Source organism: Leptinotarsa decemlineata, unplaced genomic scaffold (genome assembly GCF_025532065.1).
Source record: "Leptinotarsa decemlineata unplaced genomic scaffold, Ldec_3_MD MMD2_tig00026317_RagTag_RagTag, whole genome shotgun sequence".
Lineage (NCBI taxonomy): Eukaryota > Metazoa > Arthropoda > Insecta > Coleoptera > Chrysomelidae > Leptinotarsa > Leptinotarsa decemlineata.
This window is the reverse complement of record NW_027412686.1, coordinates 1,286,414-1,309,203: the sequence shown is the minus strand read 5'-3', so window position 1 is coordinate 1,309,203 and position 22,790 is coordinate 1,286,414. Positions and strand designations below refer to the sequence as shown.

General features: G+C 35.3%; 1 protein-coding gene across 2 annotated transcripts in view; it reads right to left on the bottom strand.

Annotated features, from left to right (window-relative positions):
* The window catches only part of LOC111510853 (phosphatidylinositol-binding clathrin assembly protein LAP), a 131,369-nt gene that overhangs the window by 47,497 nt on the left and 61,082 nt on the right, over nt 1–22,790 (bottom strand). For both annotated transcript variants that reach the window (XM_074181900.1, XM_074181901.1), the window contains exon 3: nt 12,862–12,937. In XM_074181900.1, the coding sequence (XP_074038001.1) occupies nt 12,862–12,937 (76 nt within the window). The remainder of the gene's footprint in view (nt 1–12,861; nt 12,938–22,790) is intronic.

Genomic DNA, 22,790 nt, shown 5'->3' with positions numbered 1-22,790 from the left:
AGGGGATCTCGTAAACAGTACGGAATGGTAAGATATGGTTAAATTATGGCAAAGTTCTTTATTTTGGATACTATTGAATGGAAAATAGACTCGGCATTTTTGGTTCCGGAAATATACGGAAAAAAAAAACAAAAAATCAAATTTCTATTTCTTTGCTGTATTCTTATTTGGAGTAATATTGAAAATCAGTTTACACTTACCCATAACAACTTTTATTAGGCCATCAGAGTTTAAGAGTAGAATTTTTAAAAGGGTGTCGTCCGACTTGCTCAACTTTGAAATTTTAAACGCGGATCTGTACTTTTCGTAACAATGTTTTCATTGGTAATGTTCATACAATATAGTGAAATTGAGGTATTTTCGATATTCCTGAGTATTTCAGTGATTTGATGATTATCAAACAAATTAGGAAAAGAGCTTTTTGCTTTATATTTCTATCTTCACACGAAAAATCTGGGAAACTTTCAAAGAAAGAAAGAGAGCAACTAAGTTCAAAAGATGTGTAAATTGTGAATAGAAGTTTCTTTCTGATACAAACTAGAAGAAAAGTATTCCCATAATTTATTCTATCCTAAAAATATTCCCCTTTCAATTCAATCAAATACATCATAATTATTTTTATTACGGCCCTGATAATCGATTAAATTAAAAGCAATTGTTACTGTCATCATGTGAAACTACTTCAATAATTTTCCCACATCATACAACTTCCACCAGGTCAAGAAAATCCCTAAACTATATCCCTTCCTCATTAATGCTCTTCAATTAATAATAATTGAGTAAATAATAATAGTCAATTCATGATGAAAATAGACAAATAAGCTGGTTAGGAACTTAAATTTTAGATGAATTCATCAAATCAAAGTTCATAATATGAAGTTCCCGAGAGAAATTGAATATTCCAGAAACCAATGAAAGAAATCAGGGAACTTTTTAGTTTCGAAGACACTGAAAGAATTAAATTAGGCATCTTTTATTTCGGTGAATTTTTCGAGTACCATTCAAAATTTCCCAGGAACTTCGTACAAGCTTCAACTTAGAAAAGATAAACCTTTCACAGAATGAAATCACTGTCAGCTCATTTGTCTAAACACTGGTTCAAATGTTTCAATTATCGAAACCAGAGTTCAGAAATGAAGCAACCGTGATTCAATACCAGATAGCGCTATTTCCAACTGTCATAGGTCTCATTAGCATGAAATGTACTGTGGGATTCAACCGTATTTAAAAAGCAAGCCTGGGTATAACCAAAGACTACAGAATACTATAAGACGTGTCACTCGCTCATTTTTCGACATCTGAGAAATCTCGCCGCCCGCTAGCGACAGCGGGTAATTACCAGCCGAGGTAGTACAGTGTGTCGCTTGAAGTTACCAGTTCTCGTCGGCACACGAGATATAAAGGTTGTCCGTATTGTTTGGTATTGTCAAAGACTACAGAATCGGTAAACTTTGGTATTGTGATTGTGTTGTGTTCGTTCGGAGTTCGAAATATTTATTTTGTGAAAATGTCGACGTATTGCTCAGTGGATGGTTGTCTGAGTACGGTGGGAAGCCCAGGTATTTCGTTTTTCCGCTGCCCAAAGTACAGTGAAAGGTATGCATTCAATATATTCACCATTCATTTTTATTTTACCTATCTATACCTTTTATGGTTTTGTTGTATAAAATTATTCATAACAAAATATACCGCATTTGCCAATCCAAACTCATTTCAATCTTTTTTCAAAATGTTCAGTTTATCGATTGATATACTTGAATTTTTTTTTAGGTGTCAACGTTGGAAAAATGTATTAGGCTTCATTGGGAATCATAGATATGCTAATCTTACCCCAGAGCAGAGTCACAATAGAATTAAAATTTGCAGCTTACATTTTAGAGCCGATGATATTGTGAATTCTCGTATTCATAGCTATGCTGTTCCTTCATTGCGTCTGCCTCAAGATGGTTCTCAGAAAGGTTGGTTCAGTGAAGTTTATAGATTCAAATGATGAAAAAATCTTATTCCACTTTTTAACATATGAAATTTACAATATCAATTTTGTTATTTAAACCTTCCAGATGATGATGCCATTGCCGGTACTTGCAAGGATTTTATTTACATTGATGCTCAGGTTCAAACGGATCAATTAGGATCACGAGGTGAAATATCTTTTCGTTATATCATATACTTACCTGATCTATTTTTATATGCTTCGGAAACAAAAACGATGACAAGAAAACAATTATTGAAAGTACGCACATCTTTCTTTCAGATGAATGCAGCCAAACATCTGCTAAACTCTCTTCGGGAACTCCAAGAAAAGTGGCATTACGAAAAAAAATTGTATCATTAGAGAAAACAGTAGCTTCAACATCGAAAAGAGCACTGGACGAAACCGGAATTACTCTGGATGATGTTTTCAAGTTTCTGGATCGAAAATATCCTGAGCAATATTGTAAGCTCTTGAAAGCACAGCTTTCTTTGATAAATAAAGCACCAAAAGGGTCTAGGTATAGTGACGAATTCAAACAGTTTGCATTGACTGTTTATTTTCTTGGTCCGAAAGCGTACAAAAAATTTTCAACAATTTGTAGATTACCGTCAAAAAGTACACTTCATCGTTTCACGAAAAATTGGATTGTTGAACCAGGCTTCAACGTTTTTTTTTCGTGTTATTGAATTCAGGATTGGGCTCATGAAGGAGAAAGAAAGAGATTGTATTTTATGCCTAGACGAAATATCTTTGAAATCTCATCTTTATTATGATATTTCCAGAGACAAAATAGTAACATATATATAACAAAATATAACAAAATATAAACATATAACATTATATAATTGTATTATTTTTGTTAATAAAACATGTTTTTCTGAACGTATGTTTATCATTTCATCAGTAAATCACTCTGATCTGTTTCTTAGATCATTTATTCATGAGTTTATCTATCATGTTTCTAGAAGTTAATCGACAAACAACTACTTTCGTATCTTTGTTTATCTGTCTGATACAACCGAGCAAGCGAAGTTTCAACTTCGGAACGTCCCCTGTAGATATCGCGAATAGGAACTGCCCTCGAATGTTACTTGTGCCCTTGAATGTTACTGGGACAATTCAACGAAGTAAACGATACCAGTAGAAGCACATACATGAGTTCATTTCTTCCATATCGTCAAAATTGTTATTAGTTTCTGGAATATGCAACGTCTCTCAGTAACTTCATATGACCATGCGCCAAATACAGCAAGAAAATGGTAAAAAAGGGAGCAGACATATATCTCCGGAACCAGTACTATGCTTTATTTCCGTCCAAACACGGCGTACACGCCATGTTAGTTACTACCATTTTGAATAAATCAGTAATTTTTTATTATGACAAATTTATTCTTATTTTCGTTCCGATACCAGATAGATGAATTTTTTAAAACAAAAACATATATTTTTCTTTACGGGTTTACTCCTGATCAAACACAAAAAAGACAAAATAGGGCTTGGACATAAAATGTTAATTTTTTTTCTTGAACCTTTGAAAGTTGTGCGACGTGGGAGTATCTCAATGAAATCTTACAGGTTTGTTACATTTCAGTTACTGCATAATAAAACTGAGAACTGGTTACATTCAAGCTATTATTAGGGCTATATTGAAAAAATACAATTTTATTTAATGATCATTGAAACTCTGGAGACTCTCCAAAAATACCTTGATTATTATATGGACATTATAAAAAAATTGCAACAAAAAATACAGATACGTATTGAAAATTTCAAACTTGACGGTGTCCACCAAGTCGGATGACATCATGTATGAAAATTCAATGACACATACTATTCTGATAGTTTAATGAAAGTTGTCGCCGCAAATTAAAAAAAATCCTATATTTCTGCTAATAAAGAAGATATAGCTAAAAATACGAATCCGAAATTTTCGGGTTTTCCCCTTTATTAGTCCGGAACCAAAAAAGCTAGGTTCGAATCGACCATTTATACCAAAAAATACTTGAATAAGAACAGGCATGCGTATTCTACAACTGTATAATGAAAAAAAGAGCAATAAAACAATAATAACTGAACACGTGAGGCATTCAAGATCGTAGTCTGACTAAAAGTTGGATACTAAAATGATACAATGGACACACGAACCAAAAATTTTTTTTTTTGACGAGTGGTCTATAGGCCTTTTCCAAATCAAATGTAATTGCGAATTACTCAGATACGTAATTGTTGGTTTCAGACACCGATGAATCGATGAGAAAAAACATTTACATCATTTCATAGTTTTTTATAGCTTTGGAGATATTTCTATTAATAATTACATAACTACTACTATTTTGAAAAAGGTTCTACGAAAAATCTTCGAAACTTACATTTTTTCATACTGTCAATACTTCATAGACATTTTGAATATTATTTTCAAATTTATACTGAGAAATAAAAGAAACACTCGAAATCGTTGGGCCTTTTCCAGAGATGCAGTTTACGATGAAATAAAGGTCTAAAAGAAAACTGAGCAGACTAGAATTCGAACACGATTATTTTGAATTTCAAACGGGATATATTTTGGATTTTAAAATAAATTCATTGATAATGCGAAAACATCGTGGATAATGATAATTTAATTTAATGAAGCTAATTACGTATGGATTCCGTGCTATGAAACGCTCGGTAAGAGGTGATTTCTCCATAACCCTTAGCTCAACTTCTGACGAGGGCTGTCGTTCTGAAGAGGGCAACAACTAGTTGACATTTTTCAAATTGCTTCTTCAAATTAAAATTATATGACCGTATCGAACGACCATTGAATTCATGCAACATTTTTTGGATATCAGATTGAATTTGACAATGGAGTATCTTTTTGAACTTTTATTCAAAGCATTACAAAATCAAATATAAAATCTAGAAATCCCAGCTGATATCTTGATTTCTCAAATGAAATTAACAAATCCTGGATAAAATTCTAGCAAGTGTTCAATTGAAAAACTCTGTTTGAAAACCTTCGTGTATATTATGAAAAAAAAATATAAACTGACAATTTCAATTTAAAAATAACACAAGGGAACAAAATTCAACAATCTTTTTGTTGCATGAAATTTTATAGCAATTGTTTACTGATTTTTAAATATATTCTCCGTTGTTTTCTGGGAGCTCTATTTTTTGAGATACAATTACTAGTCGTGTTTCAGTATTATTCTGAGTAGACATTCATTCCAGAACGTGTGTTTTTTTTTGATAACTTGTACAATATCTACATCAAAAGAGAAACGACTGAGAAATGTTGATCAAGTTTGTTCCAGTTCGTAAAACTAGCGTATGTCTAGTACCACTACTTGGAATTTACTTTGGTGACCTGTGACAAGGATTGGGTTCCTAATATAATGGAAAATAAAGGGTCCAATTTCAAGTATCTGTTACGGGGGCAATTCCAATATGAATCTTCATCTACAATTAGATGAAAATGATTCTATAAATATCTGACATTATGCTGCATTATTGTTTCTTGACCAAAACCAGCCTGCTCACTCAGTGGTGTGGGCGTGGGAACTCAAAAGAAAAGAAATGTTATATAAAATAAAGGGGCGCCACCCGTTTAATACGGTTTTGTGTTGCCAAGAAACTTACTTAAACGGGAAAGAAATATAATCGACAATTATAAATAACAACCGATCATAAATAATCAACACTTAATGTCCAATAAAAAGAATTGATTTACTAGATATCCCTTAACCAATACAAGTTATCAACTATGGTTGATAACTGACAACATATCGTTCATATATGAATCTCCAAATATAGCTATAATTGGCTCACAAAATAAAACTATTATTATTATGACATAAGAAAATATGGTCTCATATATTCAGGTGAAAATAAAATGTTTATAATTAAGGAAGAGCCTGCACTGGTATTTCTTGGTTTTTGCAGTATCGTAGCAGCAATCCCAGCGGTAGAAATTATAGATAAACAATGAAGAAATACTCGCTTACCGGACGTATCCTTCTTGCAATATTGTATAAAAAAAAATAGACCAAATAGTCCTCACGAATACCGATCCTACGACAATACTTCGGATCTTAGCTTGGCGGGACTTGAGGACTTTTCCTATTTCACCCAGACAATCTATCGTCGAGCAATAAATCGAAAGTGATCTGTGGTGCATTCAAGGAAATGAAAAATCCAAAACTGGCACCCTAAAAATTATACCATTCGAATCTTAGCATATAACACAACAAGGGAGATGAATAGTTATTTTCAATGTTTGTTTTTGCCTCACCTCAATATTAGAGGGTTCATTTACTCAATAGTAGGTTTCCAAAAGAAAATGATAAGACACAAAATTTCCTTCAGTAGAGTTCAGTTCATAAATCCATAGAAGCAGAAGATTTCAGGATTGGTATCAATTGGAGCATCAAACTAATTCCTATATGATGATTTATATCTGCAATAATCCTCAAATCGATAAAACTTTATAACAATACCAAGTCGCTGATCTCCAGTACACTCGCTTACTGACTGAATGTCCTATTTTCACTGTGCACCGAGAATTCCAAAATTCGAGGGACGAATGATCAACAAACCTATTTGAAAAAAACTTAATATTTGCTGGAAGGATTCGAGGAAACGAGAGACGACACTTGATCGTTTCTCTGTCTTTGTTGAATTCGCACCTTTCATTCGAAGGAATAGGGTAGGCGTAGCGCGGGCATAGATTGTATTCGATAGTTCGCACGGAGACCAATGAATAATATACCGAGAGATTTATAATTATATTTTTGAAAAAGAAATTATTGAATGATAGGGAAATTTCATTAACTTCAGTTATACCAACGTTCGGAAATAAGTTGCTTGTTATTAGGAATTCAACTAACTATAATAAGACTACTGGGAAAATGAACTGTAACATATCAAACAATAATCGTGTTGGTTGTTATTTTTTCGTTGTCGCCAGAACCGCAAGCACCTATACACCTAGATGAAATTTTGACGGTGGATCAGCCGACTTCCAATTGATTTTTTTTTATCATAGCTAGTCCATCACGATATGCGATTTAAGCTTCACGTTTCAAAAAAAACGGTTAAGCCAGAAATAAGAATTTCTCACTATGTTAACGCAGAGATGGAGATGGAGAGAGAGAGAGAGAGAGAGACATACTTGCTTGCAAGATAAGTTATATCCAAATGAATGGCCTTCATTTATAAATTCGTGGGAAAAATATTTTTGGATTTATACAAAAAATTGTATAGACTTTTTCCCAACAACCAATATCTTCTAAAAATACCCCTTTCAGTTTATAAATTGTTTAAAATGTAGCTTGAAATGTGTATTTATGCATGAATTGGGTTCGTTGCCGATTGCCCCTTCAACTAAGGTTGAAAAACAATATTCTAATGTTGCCTCGGTTATGAATAAAATAAACAACAGATAACAACAGTGGCTCATTCGTGATGATCTCAAAATTTCTTTCAAGGACAAAAAAGAGGCAACACAAATACTCTGGGTTTCATTTATTTATGGGGCATCAGGGCTCAATCCTAGCACTAGATTGAAAGGCTGGGCTACAAGGAATCCCATGATCCCAAGAAAGCTGTTTCGCTCGTTCCTATGGAACGCATAAATAAGGATACAAATTGTTTATTTTTTTGTTGTGCGTCAATTGCATCTTCTGCTTCGGTCATTAGTCTCGTGTTCTGTCAATACTTATATTAGCGGTCCTTCAGCAATGTGAAGTTACGGAACCATCTCAATGTTCCAGACTGTCGAGGTTGCCAGTGATGTTCGTGTCTCCAATCAGGTGGATGGCTCTTTTCTGGATGGAATCCAGCAGCTTCAGGGTATACTTAGGGGCAATAAAAGTTGCTATGTACAGTTTTCTGGTTTGGAACAGTGTTCCAAGCTTTTGTTACATTTTATCTGTACCACTTCAGACAAATACTGATAATTATTGTGTGTTTGATATGTTAATATATTCAAAGAGGGAGACGTTACAATGAAGGTGTAAAAAAAAATTAAACATAAACAATTGTATATATGACTAACAAGATAAAGGCGTTACCATCTGTTACATCATGAGCTGTAACATAATGAATTTATCACTCACATCATGAGTACCGTACTGCTGTGATGATATACCTACATCACATGTGTGGTAAAGCTAATATAAGTATTGTATCATATCACAATTGAAAGTGTATATCGAGAAATTGTTCCCTTGGCCATGTTGTTCAGATAAAATCTTTATCATAAGCTCATGGATCACGATTTAATGGTTGAGATGAATTGTAGCTTTCACAGAATACAAATCATTTATCATTATCCACAATACATTCATGATAAACGGAATGAAGTACTTGAGAAACATATCAATTTTCATTGAAGTATGAGTGCCTGTAAGCTACTAAAGTGACATTCCGAATGATTCAAAGTGAAAAGTATTCATGATTTGATTTATGAAATTCTTGTTGAAAAACATTATGTATTAATTTAACGACTAATTAAAACACGATTAAGTTTACGTTGCGGCCAACTCAACTGATGTACTATTGAATAACCAAATTGGAATGCGACTTTCACATGCGGTGAAAGATGAACTCAAAATGTTGAGAGTATAGTAATAACGGTGTTCGCTGGCAAATAAATGCACTGACGTGATAAAGTGAATATACAGAGCTACTCAAATTTGAATATCTGCAAAAGAATTTCGTAAACGGTAAGAGACATAAAAAGCCGTTATGGAAAAGTTGCCAAAGTTGGAATATCAATGAATGAATGATACAGAAACCAAAACCACTCTTTTCTGGTTCCGGAGATACACTGCCGGGCATAAAATTAGAGTCATCCCATGAGTTGAAATTACCTTAGAAATTTATGTTTTCATTTGAGTTATTTTGGATGTACCTTGGTGTACTAATGAATTGCTTGAAAAACAAAGTTGTTGTTGTTTTGGCCACAAGCGTTTGACAAAAACGAGCTCTCGCCTGAATTCCTGAAAACCATAATTAGTATACCTTTTTCCTATAGTTTTATCTGTCAAGTGTCTTTTGTGTACTATTGTCAATGTTGGTGTATTGAAATGAACATAAATTCTATTGTTGCGGCAAAAATCGAGGCAGGACTACAATAACTAGGGATAACCGCTTTCTCGTATCTAGTGCTTTAAGAAACCGAACAGTTACGGCAGTTTCCTTTCGAAGTCGTCTGCAAGAAGTCAGAAATATAAACATAAGTGAGTGTACAGTTAGGAGACGGCTCGTGCTGCTGGGTTATCTTCTTGAACTAGAGTTACTGGACCATCGCTTTCCCATGAATATCAGATTCAAGATTGAATTTTTCAAGAGAACACTTGTATTGGATAGGAGCGGATTGGAGGCGTGTATTGTTTTCCGATGAATCGCGATTTGGCCTTACGGGCTCAAATAGACGTGTACGAGTATGGAGAAGATAAGGCGAGAGATATGCTCAGACATGTATTGCCGATTGACTCACATTTGATGGTGAATCAGTTATGTCATGGGAAAGCATATCGTTTGACGCTCGCACGGAGTTAATCATCGAGAATGGGACATACATGCCTTTTCCTGAAGACGGCGCAACATTTATACATGACAATGTACGCACTCACACTCCATTGAACATGTTTGGGGATGAGCTTGATAATATTTTAGGGAGACATGTGCCGGCTTCCAGAAACTCTAGAGAGCTACACGACATACTGGTACATGGATAGGAAAGTCGTCCGCAGAATGTAATCTAAAATGTTATCCAAAGTATTCTTCATCGTTTGCAAGCTGTTATTGCAAGAGGAGGAAAGACTCGTTACTGAAGCTCTTAAATTTTTTTCTTTTTCAATCAAATGCATATCAGAGTAAAATTGTTCATTTCTCATTTCCTAGCATACTGGTAAATGTGTGGGAGGTATTAGATCTTTCTAATACCGAAAAAATCAAGAAATATTTGAAATAACTTCAAATTACGGAATGACCCTAATTATTCCCGGCAGTGTTTATGAGAAAAACCTAAAAATTTCGAAATTATACTGTTGACAATATTTTCGTTATTCGTAGATATATTGAAAATAGTTTCAAACATTGCCACATGAGTTTTCAATGAGCTATCAGCATATGTTCAAAGAATTTTTATATCGCATATCGTCCAACTTATGTCCAACCTACGGATTTATATTTTTCAAATGTAATTTTCAAATTATAAAATTTATATTTCATCCTTATTGAAATAAATAAATCAGACCAATCAGGTTTGTCAGATTTAGTAGAAGATCCGAACCTAAATCGACCTTCACCGAGCTGGTAATAGAATGAAATATATTTTATAATGAATTTAGTGTATTAGAAAATATGTTAAAAATGGGTTCGCTAAAAAAATCCTGGACAGACTATTTTTAATTATTTTTTGAAAAATGATTTTTAATTAAATTTTGCAACATCAAGATAATTAGAAAATTTTTGTCCTTACTTGAAGTATAAAACGTATAGAATGTGCAGCCGTTGGGTTGTCTATTATTTACCTAGGCGAACTACTGGTTTGTCAGGTATAAACAGGTATATCGATGCCAGTTACTTTCACTGATTAGGTAATAAAAAAAAATGTATATCATCATAAGCGCTGTTTCATTGCGAACACGTTGATATAGGGTTGTCTCCAGAAAATTCGGTCCTATTAGGGGTTTGCGAACTTTAAAGATTTGAATTTCAATGCGCGTGGAATGTGTGACAGAGAGATCCGAGGTAAGTATGGAGCAACTGACATTTGAGTTGCAAAAAAAATAATTAATTACATAATAATCAAATATATTTAATATAATACCAAAATATAAAATAATACAGCATTAATTAAATATATACATATATATATATATATATATATATATATATATATATATTAGGAATCACACGTTAAAAGGTAAGACCTCGTTAGTCCTCAGCTCGCACAAGTTTCTCAACTTCTGAGAGTTGTCGTTCGTATGGAGGCGACAGCTGATTAACGGAAAAACAGATTTTGAACATATATATATATATATATATATATATATATATATATATATATACCGGTGGCTCTCAAATTGAAATCAATATGGGAATGATCAGAAAGTACTTATCTATTCATATTTTTTTTATTTTTATGGAATTATTTTCCAGCAACTTGACTGCATTAACCTTTCTCGATATATATATATATATATATATATATATATATATATATATATATATATATATATATAGTATAAAATAGTAAAAAAGATAGACTGAACATCTTGTATTGAGTTTAAAAAAATTTATTACAGAACAGCATGATTACAAAAATTATGTTAATGAAAAATAAATATTCTTTATTCTATATCTGATTCATCAGAAGTATCATTGTCGCACTCGAATTCTTCTGATTCATTAGATTCTTCCTCCTTCTCTTCCATTTCGACGATGTCCTGGATTTTCAAAGAAGTTTGATCTCCGATGAAACCTGTTGGTTTTAAAAAATCATCTAAATGCCATTCGAGGCGACTACGATGTTGGGTTCTTTATTATTACACAGTATACTTACCTCGGATCTCTGTCACACATTTCCACGCGCATTGAAATTCAAATCTTTAAAGTTCGCAAACCCCTAATAGCACTACATTTTTTGGAGAAACCCCTATATCAACGTGTTCGCAATGAAACAGCGCTTATGATGATATAGTTTTTTTTTATTACCTATCTAATCAGTGAAAGTAACTGGCATCGATATACCTGGTTATACCTGACAAACCAGTAGTTCGCCCAGGTAAATAGTAGACAACCCAACGGCTTCACATTCTATACGTTTTATACCTCAAGTAAGGACAAAAATTTTTTTATTATCTTGATGTTGCAAAATTTAATTTTTCAAAAAATAATTAAAAATAGTCTGTCCGGGATTTTTTTAGCTTAGCGAACCCATTTTCAAAATTTTTTTTTTAATATACTAAATTCATTATAAAATATATTTCATTCTATTATCAGCTCGGTGAAGGTTGATTTAGGTTTGGATCTTAGACTAATTGTGAAAATCGCAGTTAGTATTGAAAACTTACTTGTTGAAATTACTAAGTTATTTGAACTAATTTTAAAATCCCAATCATATCGGTTTATCGAAAAGTCTTTTGAAAATTTATCATCACTTCCTCGCTGGAGGTGAGAAAGTGATGGAAGATTTGGACACTTCAGTGGTTTATACGAGTATTATGTATTATGCAGTAAGTTTCCTGGGTGAAATTTTCAGTTTGCTCTCTATTACACTTCAGATGATTCTGAATTAATTTAGATTTGTTCATTTTTCCGATCTATGAAAATGTTGTCTCTCGACGCGCGTTTCGCATATCAAATGAGCATCATCAGGAGATGCTCACTTCTTAATACTCAGTTTTGATTGGTTGATTTCCATTCGTTCGAGTGTCTGATTCGGCCAAGAAGCCACTGCCGTTTTATGTTCAACTATAAAGTCAAAATTGAAAATATAAATACTGTCGGTAAAGTTCCAAAAAGTGAGACTGTTTAATTAAATTTCCTGCTCTTGATGGATATGTCAAATATTTTTAGTAATAAATTTTTTTACTTAATTCTCTGTAACTTCCGCAATTTTTGCCGGCTCTTCTCCAAAAGTTTCATGAAGTATTTAGATAATTCCGAATCGAATGACAGTTTGATCATCATTAGGTCAGGTTTTCGATAAAATGTCATTTATGAGAACCTGAGTTCGAGCCATTCGCATTACACTTGATTTGTGTGCATACAGGAGATATCACTCTAACATACAGCCCATTTTATCATTAACCGATTCAAGGGAAATGACGGAATGACGCGAATATACGACTCCCACCACTTCTACCTGAAATGCTAGAATCAATATTTACCTTGAACTCCACCTTTATCCAAAAAGTTGCTCAGTTGAAACGTACTATTGCTGGACGCCAGAAATTGTGTGAATCTCTGAAACGAAAAATATAATTCAATTTACGGGAATCAAAGGCGAAGTTAACAAATTGATAAATTAATGAATGCTAAATTCAATTGCTTGTGAAAAGTGCAGGAATAATAAAACGCCAAAAAAGCCACTAAACCAAAAGTGGAGTAAACTTTTTTCAGAATTATCTATTAATTGTAGCCATGCATATAATTTTTTCGCATTTTATCAGAGATTTCTGAAATGAAAACAGAAAATGAACACAAAAGAGATTTGCTGGTTTGCCGGTGTTTGTTGTAACACAAGCGATATTATTTGAGTCTATTGCATGAGTATGATTAAATAAATGCTGCAATCACAACCGACGCTGTATCACCATAATAATTCGAAATATCTCAACAAGTTAAAACAAATGAAAATAGGTATTCTAGGTAAACAACAAACTTTCTTTTTTGTCTCTAGGTTATACTGTTATCACTAGTTTATCACAGTCGTGATCGCAGTTGTTCGAAGTTTAACTAAAATACAACAGTCTATACAACTGTTTAATTATCATGAAATTAAATTTCATGTTTCAAGTTAATACAAGGAAACATTAACAGTTTTTCAGAAACTTTATTTTCAAACCTGATTCTACGAAAAAAAATCCATCCTTCTTCATCCCAATGCATCAAAAGTGATAATTTTTTCATTAAAAGAAATAGCTATTTATGATATTAGTGTTGAAAGTAAGGTTTTATTCTGTGAGTGAAAAAGTTTGCGAAACAAGCGTTGCGAGTTGAGCAATTTCACGCCTGCCGGCGTGAAGAGCTGTGCCATTTATTGATAGAAGACATTGAATTAATAGATAAATCACTGATTGTTCAAATTCTAAATAAAAAAAGAAAATAGGTCTTTCTTTTTGCATTGTTGGAAAAAATACTATTTTAATAAATACGTTGCATTGCGCCCTACTGTTATCAATCATCAACGATTTTTTCTGAAACTCAAATTATAAATGCAGTACCAACCCAGTGGTATAAACACGTATGGGAAAATGCCCTCTACCATTGCTGAGTTTCTGAACCTCCCGGAACCAAAGCAATATACAGGTCACTGTTTCAGAAGGTCTTCTGCTTCTTTACTAGCAGAATCAGGAGCAAATATAACGGATATTAAGAAGCACCGACGATGGGAGTCTACAACAGTAGCTGAGGGTTACATCGATCAATCTATTTCTTATAAAAAGGCTATTGTTGAAAGAATAATCCTAACAGCGTTATAGCATGCCCATGAAATTGTCAACTCAGCTAGTTCAAATCAAATATATTACAAGGCTCTTCAACATCGTAAGGTATTAATATCAGCAATTGTTCTGATTTTTCATATTAATGTATATATATATATATATATATATATATATATATATATATATATATATTTCATTCTTCATAAGTGGTGATCAGATGGAACATTTCTCTTAAGCATTTTCCTTCTTGAACAACATCGTTAGTTATCCATGAGTTTTTAGGCTTCTTAACTTTAATTTGTTTTATTGGGCATGATACATCAAAACACCAGGACAGAGACTCTAGGAAAAAGCCTTTTTGTACAGACAAATATAAAATTGGACACCAATTTATACCATTCAGTCTAGTTCGAAATTCATTTATATAATTTGGATTAACTATTCGCTTCATTATTGATTTACTAGGGTTGCATGCATTTACTCCCTTAGAAATATCTGTCTTGAGAATGACAATATGCGATAGATGGTCAGCAATGTTAGGTTGAATAAGCTCACAATCACAGTTAGCATCATGTAATGTAGTGACCATATAGTCAATACATGTTTTACTTGTCTGACCATTAATGTTATTAAATATCCTAGTTGGACCGAACATATTGTTCTTTAGTTGAAATGAAACAAAAAGGTCTGTCAGTAATTTAGTATTGGTTGCATTCGCTAGGCAGTCAATGTTGAAGTCCCCGCAAAGAATAATGTTATGTGATTTTTTCTCTGCAATTTTCAGTGTCTGCAACAAACAATCCAAAAACAAATCTACATCACTATTTGGAGGTCGATAAGCAGTTATGATAACAATTTTAACACTATTGACCTTACAGCAGATACTGCATATTTCTATTTGGCACTCAATGGATAGTTGTTTTATTGCGACAATTTTCCTGAATTCAATGTTTTGTTTTGCTAAAATACAAGCTCTACCACGAATATGATTACTTCTACAAAAAGATGCTGCAATTATATAATCATTGAAATATACATTATTAAAACAATCATGACTGATCCAATGTTCAGATAGGCATGCTATGTCAATATTGTGAGTTTTTACAAAACATTCTATCGAGTTCAAATTATTCAAAAATCCCTGAACATTAACGTGGCATATTTTAGTATGAAATATATATTTTGTACTACTAGTCTTATTGTCAATAAAGCTATCGTGGATAGATTTATTAAATTCTGGATTGATATTCATAAGATTCAGGTATTTGTCAGGGGTTCTCTGTGTGTGATTCACTAAAAAAGATTCATTGATATCCTGGGACCTATCGTCAATCCAGGCTGCTTGAACGATGTTATTAGTATCAGGTTCGTAGTCAAGCATTACAGTTTTTAAAGGAAAACAATAGTTTGGTTCTGAGAGGGAATTTTTTATATTCTCAAGTATGTCAAATTTACTTCCTTTGACCTGGCGGTCAATGAACATTTTTAAAGAACAGTTACAATTGTTCAGTCTAAAGTTTTTGATTCTGTTATTTAGTATTTTTATTAAGATTTCATCATAATTTGAGTTTCTCTCAGGCAATATTTATCTTAGTGCTAGATTTAAAAGGCGATTATTACTTACATTGCAAGTATTGAACATGACAATAACATAATCGTCACTACCGAAATTTATAGTTTCATGAAAAATGTTTTTAATCAAGTCAGCAGGTTCTGCGTTGGAGTTGAATATTTCTCTTACATGGTATTTGGATACGTCTATTGATTTTTTCAGTACATAAGGAAAATTCTTTGAGTACTCATCTCCAATGACCAGTATGGTTTTTGCAGCTGGAGTAGATGCTTCTTTGCAAGGGATAATACACTCTTGTCCCTGAATTGTTTTTGGAAGCACTTCTGCTATTAATCGCCAGCTGATGCCGTAATAGTGGTAGAGCAATTAGTAATTACTTTGCTCTCATCAACTGTTATTTCATCAACGTTATTTATATGATTGATTTTCCAATTTTCGTCTTCAATCAGCTCAGAAAGTGTTTGTTGTAGAATGCTGGAATCGGGTTCGTCTTCAGTTTCACTTACATATTCGGTTTGGCAGCACACTATTTTGTTTCTTCCGGTAAAGGTAATGTCCTTCTTTTTTCTTAAAGCACAGCTTTTATGGTATATATTAAAACATTTGATGCACACAAAATATGCAGTGGTGTTTTTTTACAACATTTGAATGAATTTGAATCAGAGTAAACAGACTGAACATCTTCGGTGTCAGACATCTTGACATCTTTTTTTGAACAGCAGCGATACAGCAACATAGTACTAGTACCAGTATAAAAATGAATACGTGAATAAGGTATACTATACCTTTATTAATTGAAGTAATATTTTTAAGCCACACAGAATTCAACTAAGAATGTACTTATTTTATTTCAAGTTGCCTAGTCAACCTGTTTTATACAGGTTATACCTGTTTAGACTTACTACTGATATGGTTTTATTAGTTTCCTATCTACTCTGTGTGTATGTGTGTATGTGTGTTTGTGCGCGCTTGTCACTATTTTGTTTTGTTGAAGCTAGCGGGCGTGTGGGCGGGGGAAGCAGACTGTCAGTCGTAGCACAAACCTCGGAGCAACCATTCATTTGTTTTGTGATTTTTCGCGTTTTCATAATATTTTCGTTCGTTTTCGTATTCTGGCAGAATAGACTGAACAATATTGTTTTACGCTGCCTAATAGGCCTCAAGCGGTTCCAGTGTGCTTTATATGCAATAAAACTGTCGCTATTGTTAAGAGTGGTAGTTTGAAGCGACACTACGAAACAACGCATCAGCAATTTCATGAAAGCTTTCCTGTTGGCAATAAGCTCGTAAAGAAAAACTTCAATCTCAGTCCTCATTAAACAGCAGAAACCATTTTCAGATTCTGAGATGGTGAAAAAATGTATGCTAGAAATAGGCACGACAGTTAAGAAGAAAAAAAGATGTTGTCGCTGCATAAAACGGAAATTTTTGCTGCTGATATTAAAAACACTCTTCTTGAACTTTTGTAAAAGGCTTCTTGCTACGCCATAGCACTTGATGAATCATGTGACATTGTTGATGATGAACAAACGTCTACTTTCTTAAGATTTCTTGATATTGAGTACCAGATTTTTAGGGAAGAGTTGCTAGCAATATTACCGTTGAAAGGTTACACTCGAGGAGAATATTTATTTATTACTAAATCTAATATTAATTGAGTTAAAATAGTGTCACTTTCAACTGGCGGGGCCCCAGCAATGATTGGCTCAGAAAAAGTCGTAGTAAAGAGAATCAGGGATAAAAACTCAGGTCTAATATCGTAATTCACCAGGCAGCGTTTTGTGGAAAACTTAGTGCGACACTGAAAGAAGTGATGGACAGCTTGGTCAAGTTGATTAATTTTTTGAGATCTCATTCTGCTCTTCAGCACCGACATTGCAAGGAGTTTCTTTCTGACAGCGTATTCTGACTTAACTGCAACACGACGAAATGTTCGTTGGCTAAGTAAAGGTCAAGTTATTGAAAGTTTCTGGCTGATAAAAGAATGTAACGAATCTGAAGCCGCCCCTGACCGATATCTCAGTCAGCGAATAAACACATGACATCACCGCAAAAGGAATGCAGTCGACAAACCGCCGGTTAAATTCTAGTTGAGTACCGAAACCACTAGAGAAATCTATAACGATCGTTACCGATATATAAGGCCCGCTTCTCGTTCAGAGAGGGCAGTTGATTTCAGAAAGTGAATCGAGCGGTTAAACAAAGAATTCAAATAGTGGAAATAAATTAAGCGTTAGTTGCTAAGTGTTGAATATAAATTAGTTTGTGATAGTGAAATATTGTAAGAAATAAATTTGTTTAAGACAGTTAATTCTTTAAATTGTTACAAGTGGTGATCAGAAGTGGATTTTTAAAATAAATTTGTGAGCGCTTGGTGGACAATCTTTGTATTGAGGTGAAATTTATTTGTCGTGCAGAGAGACTGATGATTCGATGTGTTTCGAGGCCTACGGACTACGTAAATATAAACTAAATAATAACTAACCTTTCTCGCGAAAAACAGACTTGTGAAAATAAATGAGTGTTTTCGAACTCGATTAAAATAAGTGAACATATACAGTTTTGTGGAAAATAGACAATAAGAGACAAAATGTGTTCGAGGAAAGTGCGCCCAGCGGACTTGAAAATCGCCGAATTGAAGCAAGAATTGGAGGAGAGGGAGCTAGATTGTTCTGGAAAGAAATCAGTACTCCAGAAGAGACTGTGGAATAACTTGACTGAATCAGGAGAAGATCCCGAAACATATTTATTCGAAGTTTCTGGGGGTGATTTGAGTTCAATAATAAGCAAACTCGATGAGAATACAAAATCGCTGAACTTCAACAAAATTCGGAAAGTCTGGAGTAGAAGCTTCGCAAAAATTCGGTGAGTTTTAAAGAAGAATTTCAACAAAGTTCGAAGTGCCTGGAGGGGAAGCTTCTGGAAAATTCGAAGAGTTTGGCAGACAAACTTCTAGAAATGAAGACTTAAAGGAAGAACTTTGTTGTGTGGCGAGTCTACTCGAAGAAAGGATAGGAACCATCGAGACAGAGATAGACAAAATCAGGAAGGAAATAAACACATGAGTAGAGGAAATCAAAGGCGGAGTTCAGGCAGAAATCAGCAAGATGAAGGAAACAATTAGCAAGTTGCAAAAACAAATCGTTAATTCTGCCTACACCACAGAAAATGTTTCCGAAAACTCAATTCCGGAACTGAAAGATGTGAAAGTCAGTTTCGAACCAGGAAAGCTCTCCATGAAGCCGCCCCAGTTCGACGAAAAAACTCCCTGGGCAAATTACCGCCGACAACTCGAAGCTGCGGCCATAGCGAATGGATGGAATGCAGGAGAAAAAAGGCGGTAGCATTAACACTGGCGTTGCGGTGAGAAGCAACGAATATTTTGCAAACCCTCACGGTCCATGAAAAGGAAGGCTATTACCAACTTATAAAGCATCTTGACCTACGGTATGGATAGGCACACCTAGAGCATGTTTACCATTCACAGCTGAAGAACCGCTGCCAGAAATCAGGAGAATCCCTAGAGGAGTTTGAAGCCGACATAGCTCGATTGGTTCGTCTGGCATATCCTGCTTCACCGGAAAATGTAATGGAACGGTAAGCAGTTCAGGCATTCTTGGACGGACTTCGCGACCAAGAAACGCGTGAATGCACTGGCAAGCGCTCTGGAGTTTGAGGCTGCAAAACAATCCTGCAAGAGCCAGACCAAAGTTCGAGGAAGATGGACAGGTGCCTGCTCATATTGAGGCCACCATCAGAAAGGTAATGAAAGAAGTGTTGCCTGAGAGAAAACAAATAAGATGCTGGAACTGTGGGAAAGTGGGGCATGTGCGTAACAAATATCTAGCATTCAAAGAATCGACACCAAATCAGGAAAACTATAGGGGGTCGATGAGAAGGGGCAATCGTCGGACTGTACCCAGCAAGCCGCCGTACAAAACGCATATGTTGCCATTCTCCAACGACAAGACATAGGTGTTTTCGAAGACGGCCTCATCAACAACGAGCCTTGCACCATGCTGCTAGATACAAGTGCGACGAGAACCATTCTTGGGCCAACCTTTGCCAAAACCAAAACCGGCAAGAATTGAACCGTCAATTTGGAAGCTACGGCACCACAACAGGGGAGCCAGCCACTGTACTTGGAGAACTACCAATCGAATTGGTGTTGGGCAGCACTCTTTTGAAAAATCAAGCATTGGTGGCGGACATCGAGGACGATGCGATTATTGGAATGGACATGAATTCCAGAGGGTTCGAGCTGAATTTTCAAGACGGCGTCCTACGTGTCGGCGGAGAAGAGCTGGTGCTTCATGGAAGAAGCGAATATATGATCAGGGTTCTGTTGGCTGAAGACGTGTGCGTACCTGAGAGGGCTGAAACCATCCTAGAGGCTCGCTTGGACGGAAGTGCGTGTAGCGGCAAGGTGGTAATGTTCGAGCCCAAGATACATGATGAGAAAATTGGACTAGGAATCGCACTGGGAAAGCCCCTGTTGCGTGTTGATAAAGTTGTGCCGATCAGGGACATGAATGTCAACTACTTTCCCGTGACCAATGCTGGGGCACAATTCGTCCATTTCCTCTGTGATACGGAGTGTACGCAGTTCGATTAGAGAAGCCAACAACTTGCCTAAAGAGCTGGAGAAGTTGATTGAATTGGGCGAGTTAGTCAAGAAGTACCAGGAAATCTTCGATATTGGAGAAGGAAAAGGCGGTAGAGCGAATGTGGTTCAGCATAGAATCGACACTGGGAATACCCGACCAATCCGGCAATCAGCTAGAAGACTCCCTCTTGCCAAGAAAGGAGAGGCAGACAAGATAGTCACGATATGGAAAAAAGGAGTCATCGAACCTTCTGACAGCCCCTGGTCTTCCCCAGTCGTATTCGTGAAGAAGAAGGACGGCTCGACAAGGTTCTGCGTGGACTATCGCCAACTAAATAACGTGACGAAGAAAGGCAGCTACCAAGAATCGACGACATCCTAGACACGCTAGCCGGATCCACAATTTTCTCGACTTTGGATTTGAAGAGTGGATATTGGCAAGTTGAATTCGCCCCTCAAGATCGAGAAAAGACAGCTTTCACCATCGACTTAGGATTGTGGCAGTTCACGGTTATGACATTCGGTCTTTGTAATACTCCAGCGACCTTTGAGAGATTGATGGAGATGGTTCTAGTGCTAGTGTATCTCGACGATATAATCGTGGTCGGAAAATCTTTCGACGATCACTCAAAAAATCTGGAGAAGGTATTCATGCGTCTGAGAAGTTCTGGATTGAAAGTTAGTCCCAAAAAATGCCATCTGTTCCAGAAAGAAGTCCGTTACCTTGGCCACGTTGTCTCTGGGGAAGGAGTGGCGGTAGACGAACAATAAATCAAAGCAGGATTGGCCCATTCCAAAAGACATACATCAGCTTGGGAGCTTCTATGGTTGGTGTACCTACTACCGCAGATATGTGCTAGGGTTTGCCAACAAACCAATGACCCGACTCACAGAAGGGCAGATCCAGTTCCAGTGGTCTTAGGAATGCCAAGACTCATTCAAAAAGTTGAAAAGAGCTTTCATCAACGCTCCTGTTTTGAGCTATCTGCTACCGGACGAAAAGTTCATTTTAGATACGGACGCCAGCAGTCCTTTCTCAGAACCAGGATAGACAGGAGAAAGATATTGACTACTTCAGCAAAACACTCACTAAACCAGAGCGCAATTACTGTGTCACCAGGCGAGAGCTGTTGGCCGTTGTCAAAGGTGTAGAACATTTCTACAAATACGTGTATGGGAGAAGAATTCTGTTGGGAACGGACCATGCAGCTCTCAAATGGCTTCTGCAGTTCAAAAACGCCGAAGCCAAGTAGCGCGCTGGATCGAGAGACTTCAAGAATTCAACTTAAAATAGAACATCGAGCTGGGACTAGCCATAAAAACGCAGATGCCCTGTCACGGAGACCATGCACCGATGACTGCTCTCATTGTCGACGAACAGAAAAGAAGGAAGCAGCTATTTGTAGAACTACAGCCGTAGACAACAACTGGGAGGACAATAAGATCAAGGAAGACCAAGCGAAAGACCCAAATCTTGGTTTAGTCATTGATGTAAGAAAAGTTATCGAAGAGCATCTAGCAGGAGGTCGCAGGTTATTCTTCAGCAGTTGAGTCCTACTGGGCCCAATGGAATTTCCTTACCTTGGAAAACGGGGTTCTGAAGCGGGTGTTGGAGTCTGAAGACGTGTTTTAAGTTGAATTTCCAGAAAATCAATGAGTTTGTTCCGAAATGCCTATTTTATTTTAATGTTTTGATTTGATATTATTGAATATTGAGTTTTTTTACAATACTGTATAATTTTGAGTAATTTTCGGTGTTAATAAAAAATTAAAATAACTTTGCACCGAAAACTTTGAAAATTAATTTACTTTTCGAAACAATTGACGGTGGTTAGCACGACAGTTGTGTGATTTGTAAAATGAACCGTCGTATACAGGATGCTGTCTATTTATCGTTTTAGCAAAAATTTTTTTCTTAGTCCCCATTTAAAAAAAATGGGTAAAAAAATAAAACTTCATTCAGATGGCCATGACTTCAAATCTAGATGTATTTTTCATTGCTGATTTTCGGACAAGAGTGAACACTTGTCACAAAATTAAATATTTGAAGGCTCCTCGTATATTACGTGTGTTGTACTGTATTTTGTTGGTGCATGTTTAGTTTTAGGGGATGCACAAACTTTTATCAAGAATAACTTTTTGTCCAAAAACCCTTAATAAATAAGTTTCGCATATGGTGCATACTCTGGGGATGAACTGTATGTATAGTATATGTAGATTTACCTGACTATTACATAAGGACTCGTTGTAAAATTAATTCAAGACAAGTAGATAAGGCAAATTGTAAAATTAATTTGAGACACTCAAAACGCAGGTACCTGAAACAGGTATCTAAGGTATAAATAGGTATAGCTTTGTAACTATGATTAGTTTGATCTTACTCTTGAAGATGATAACTTGGTGATCGAAACACGTGTTGAGGTGTTATAAATAACGGTTTGGTGTTGGGAAAAAACTCCAGTAATATTCATT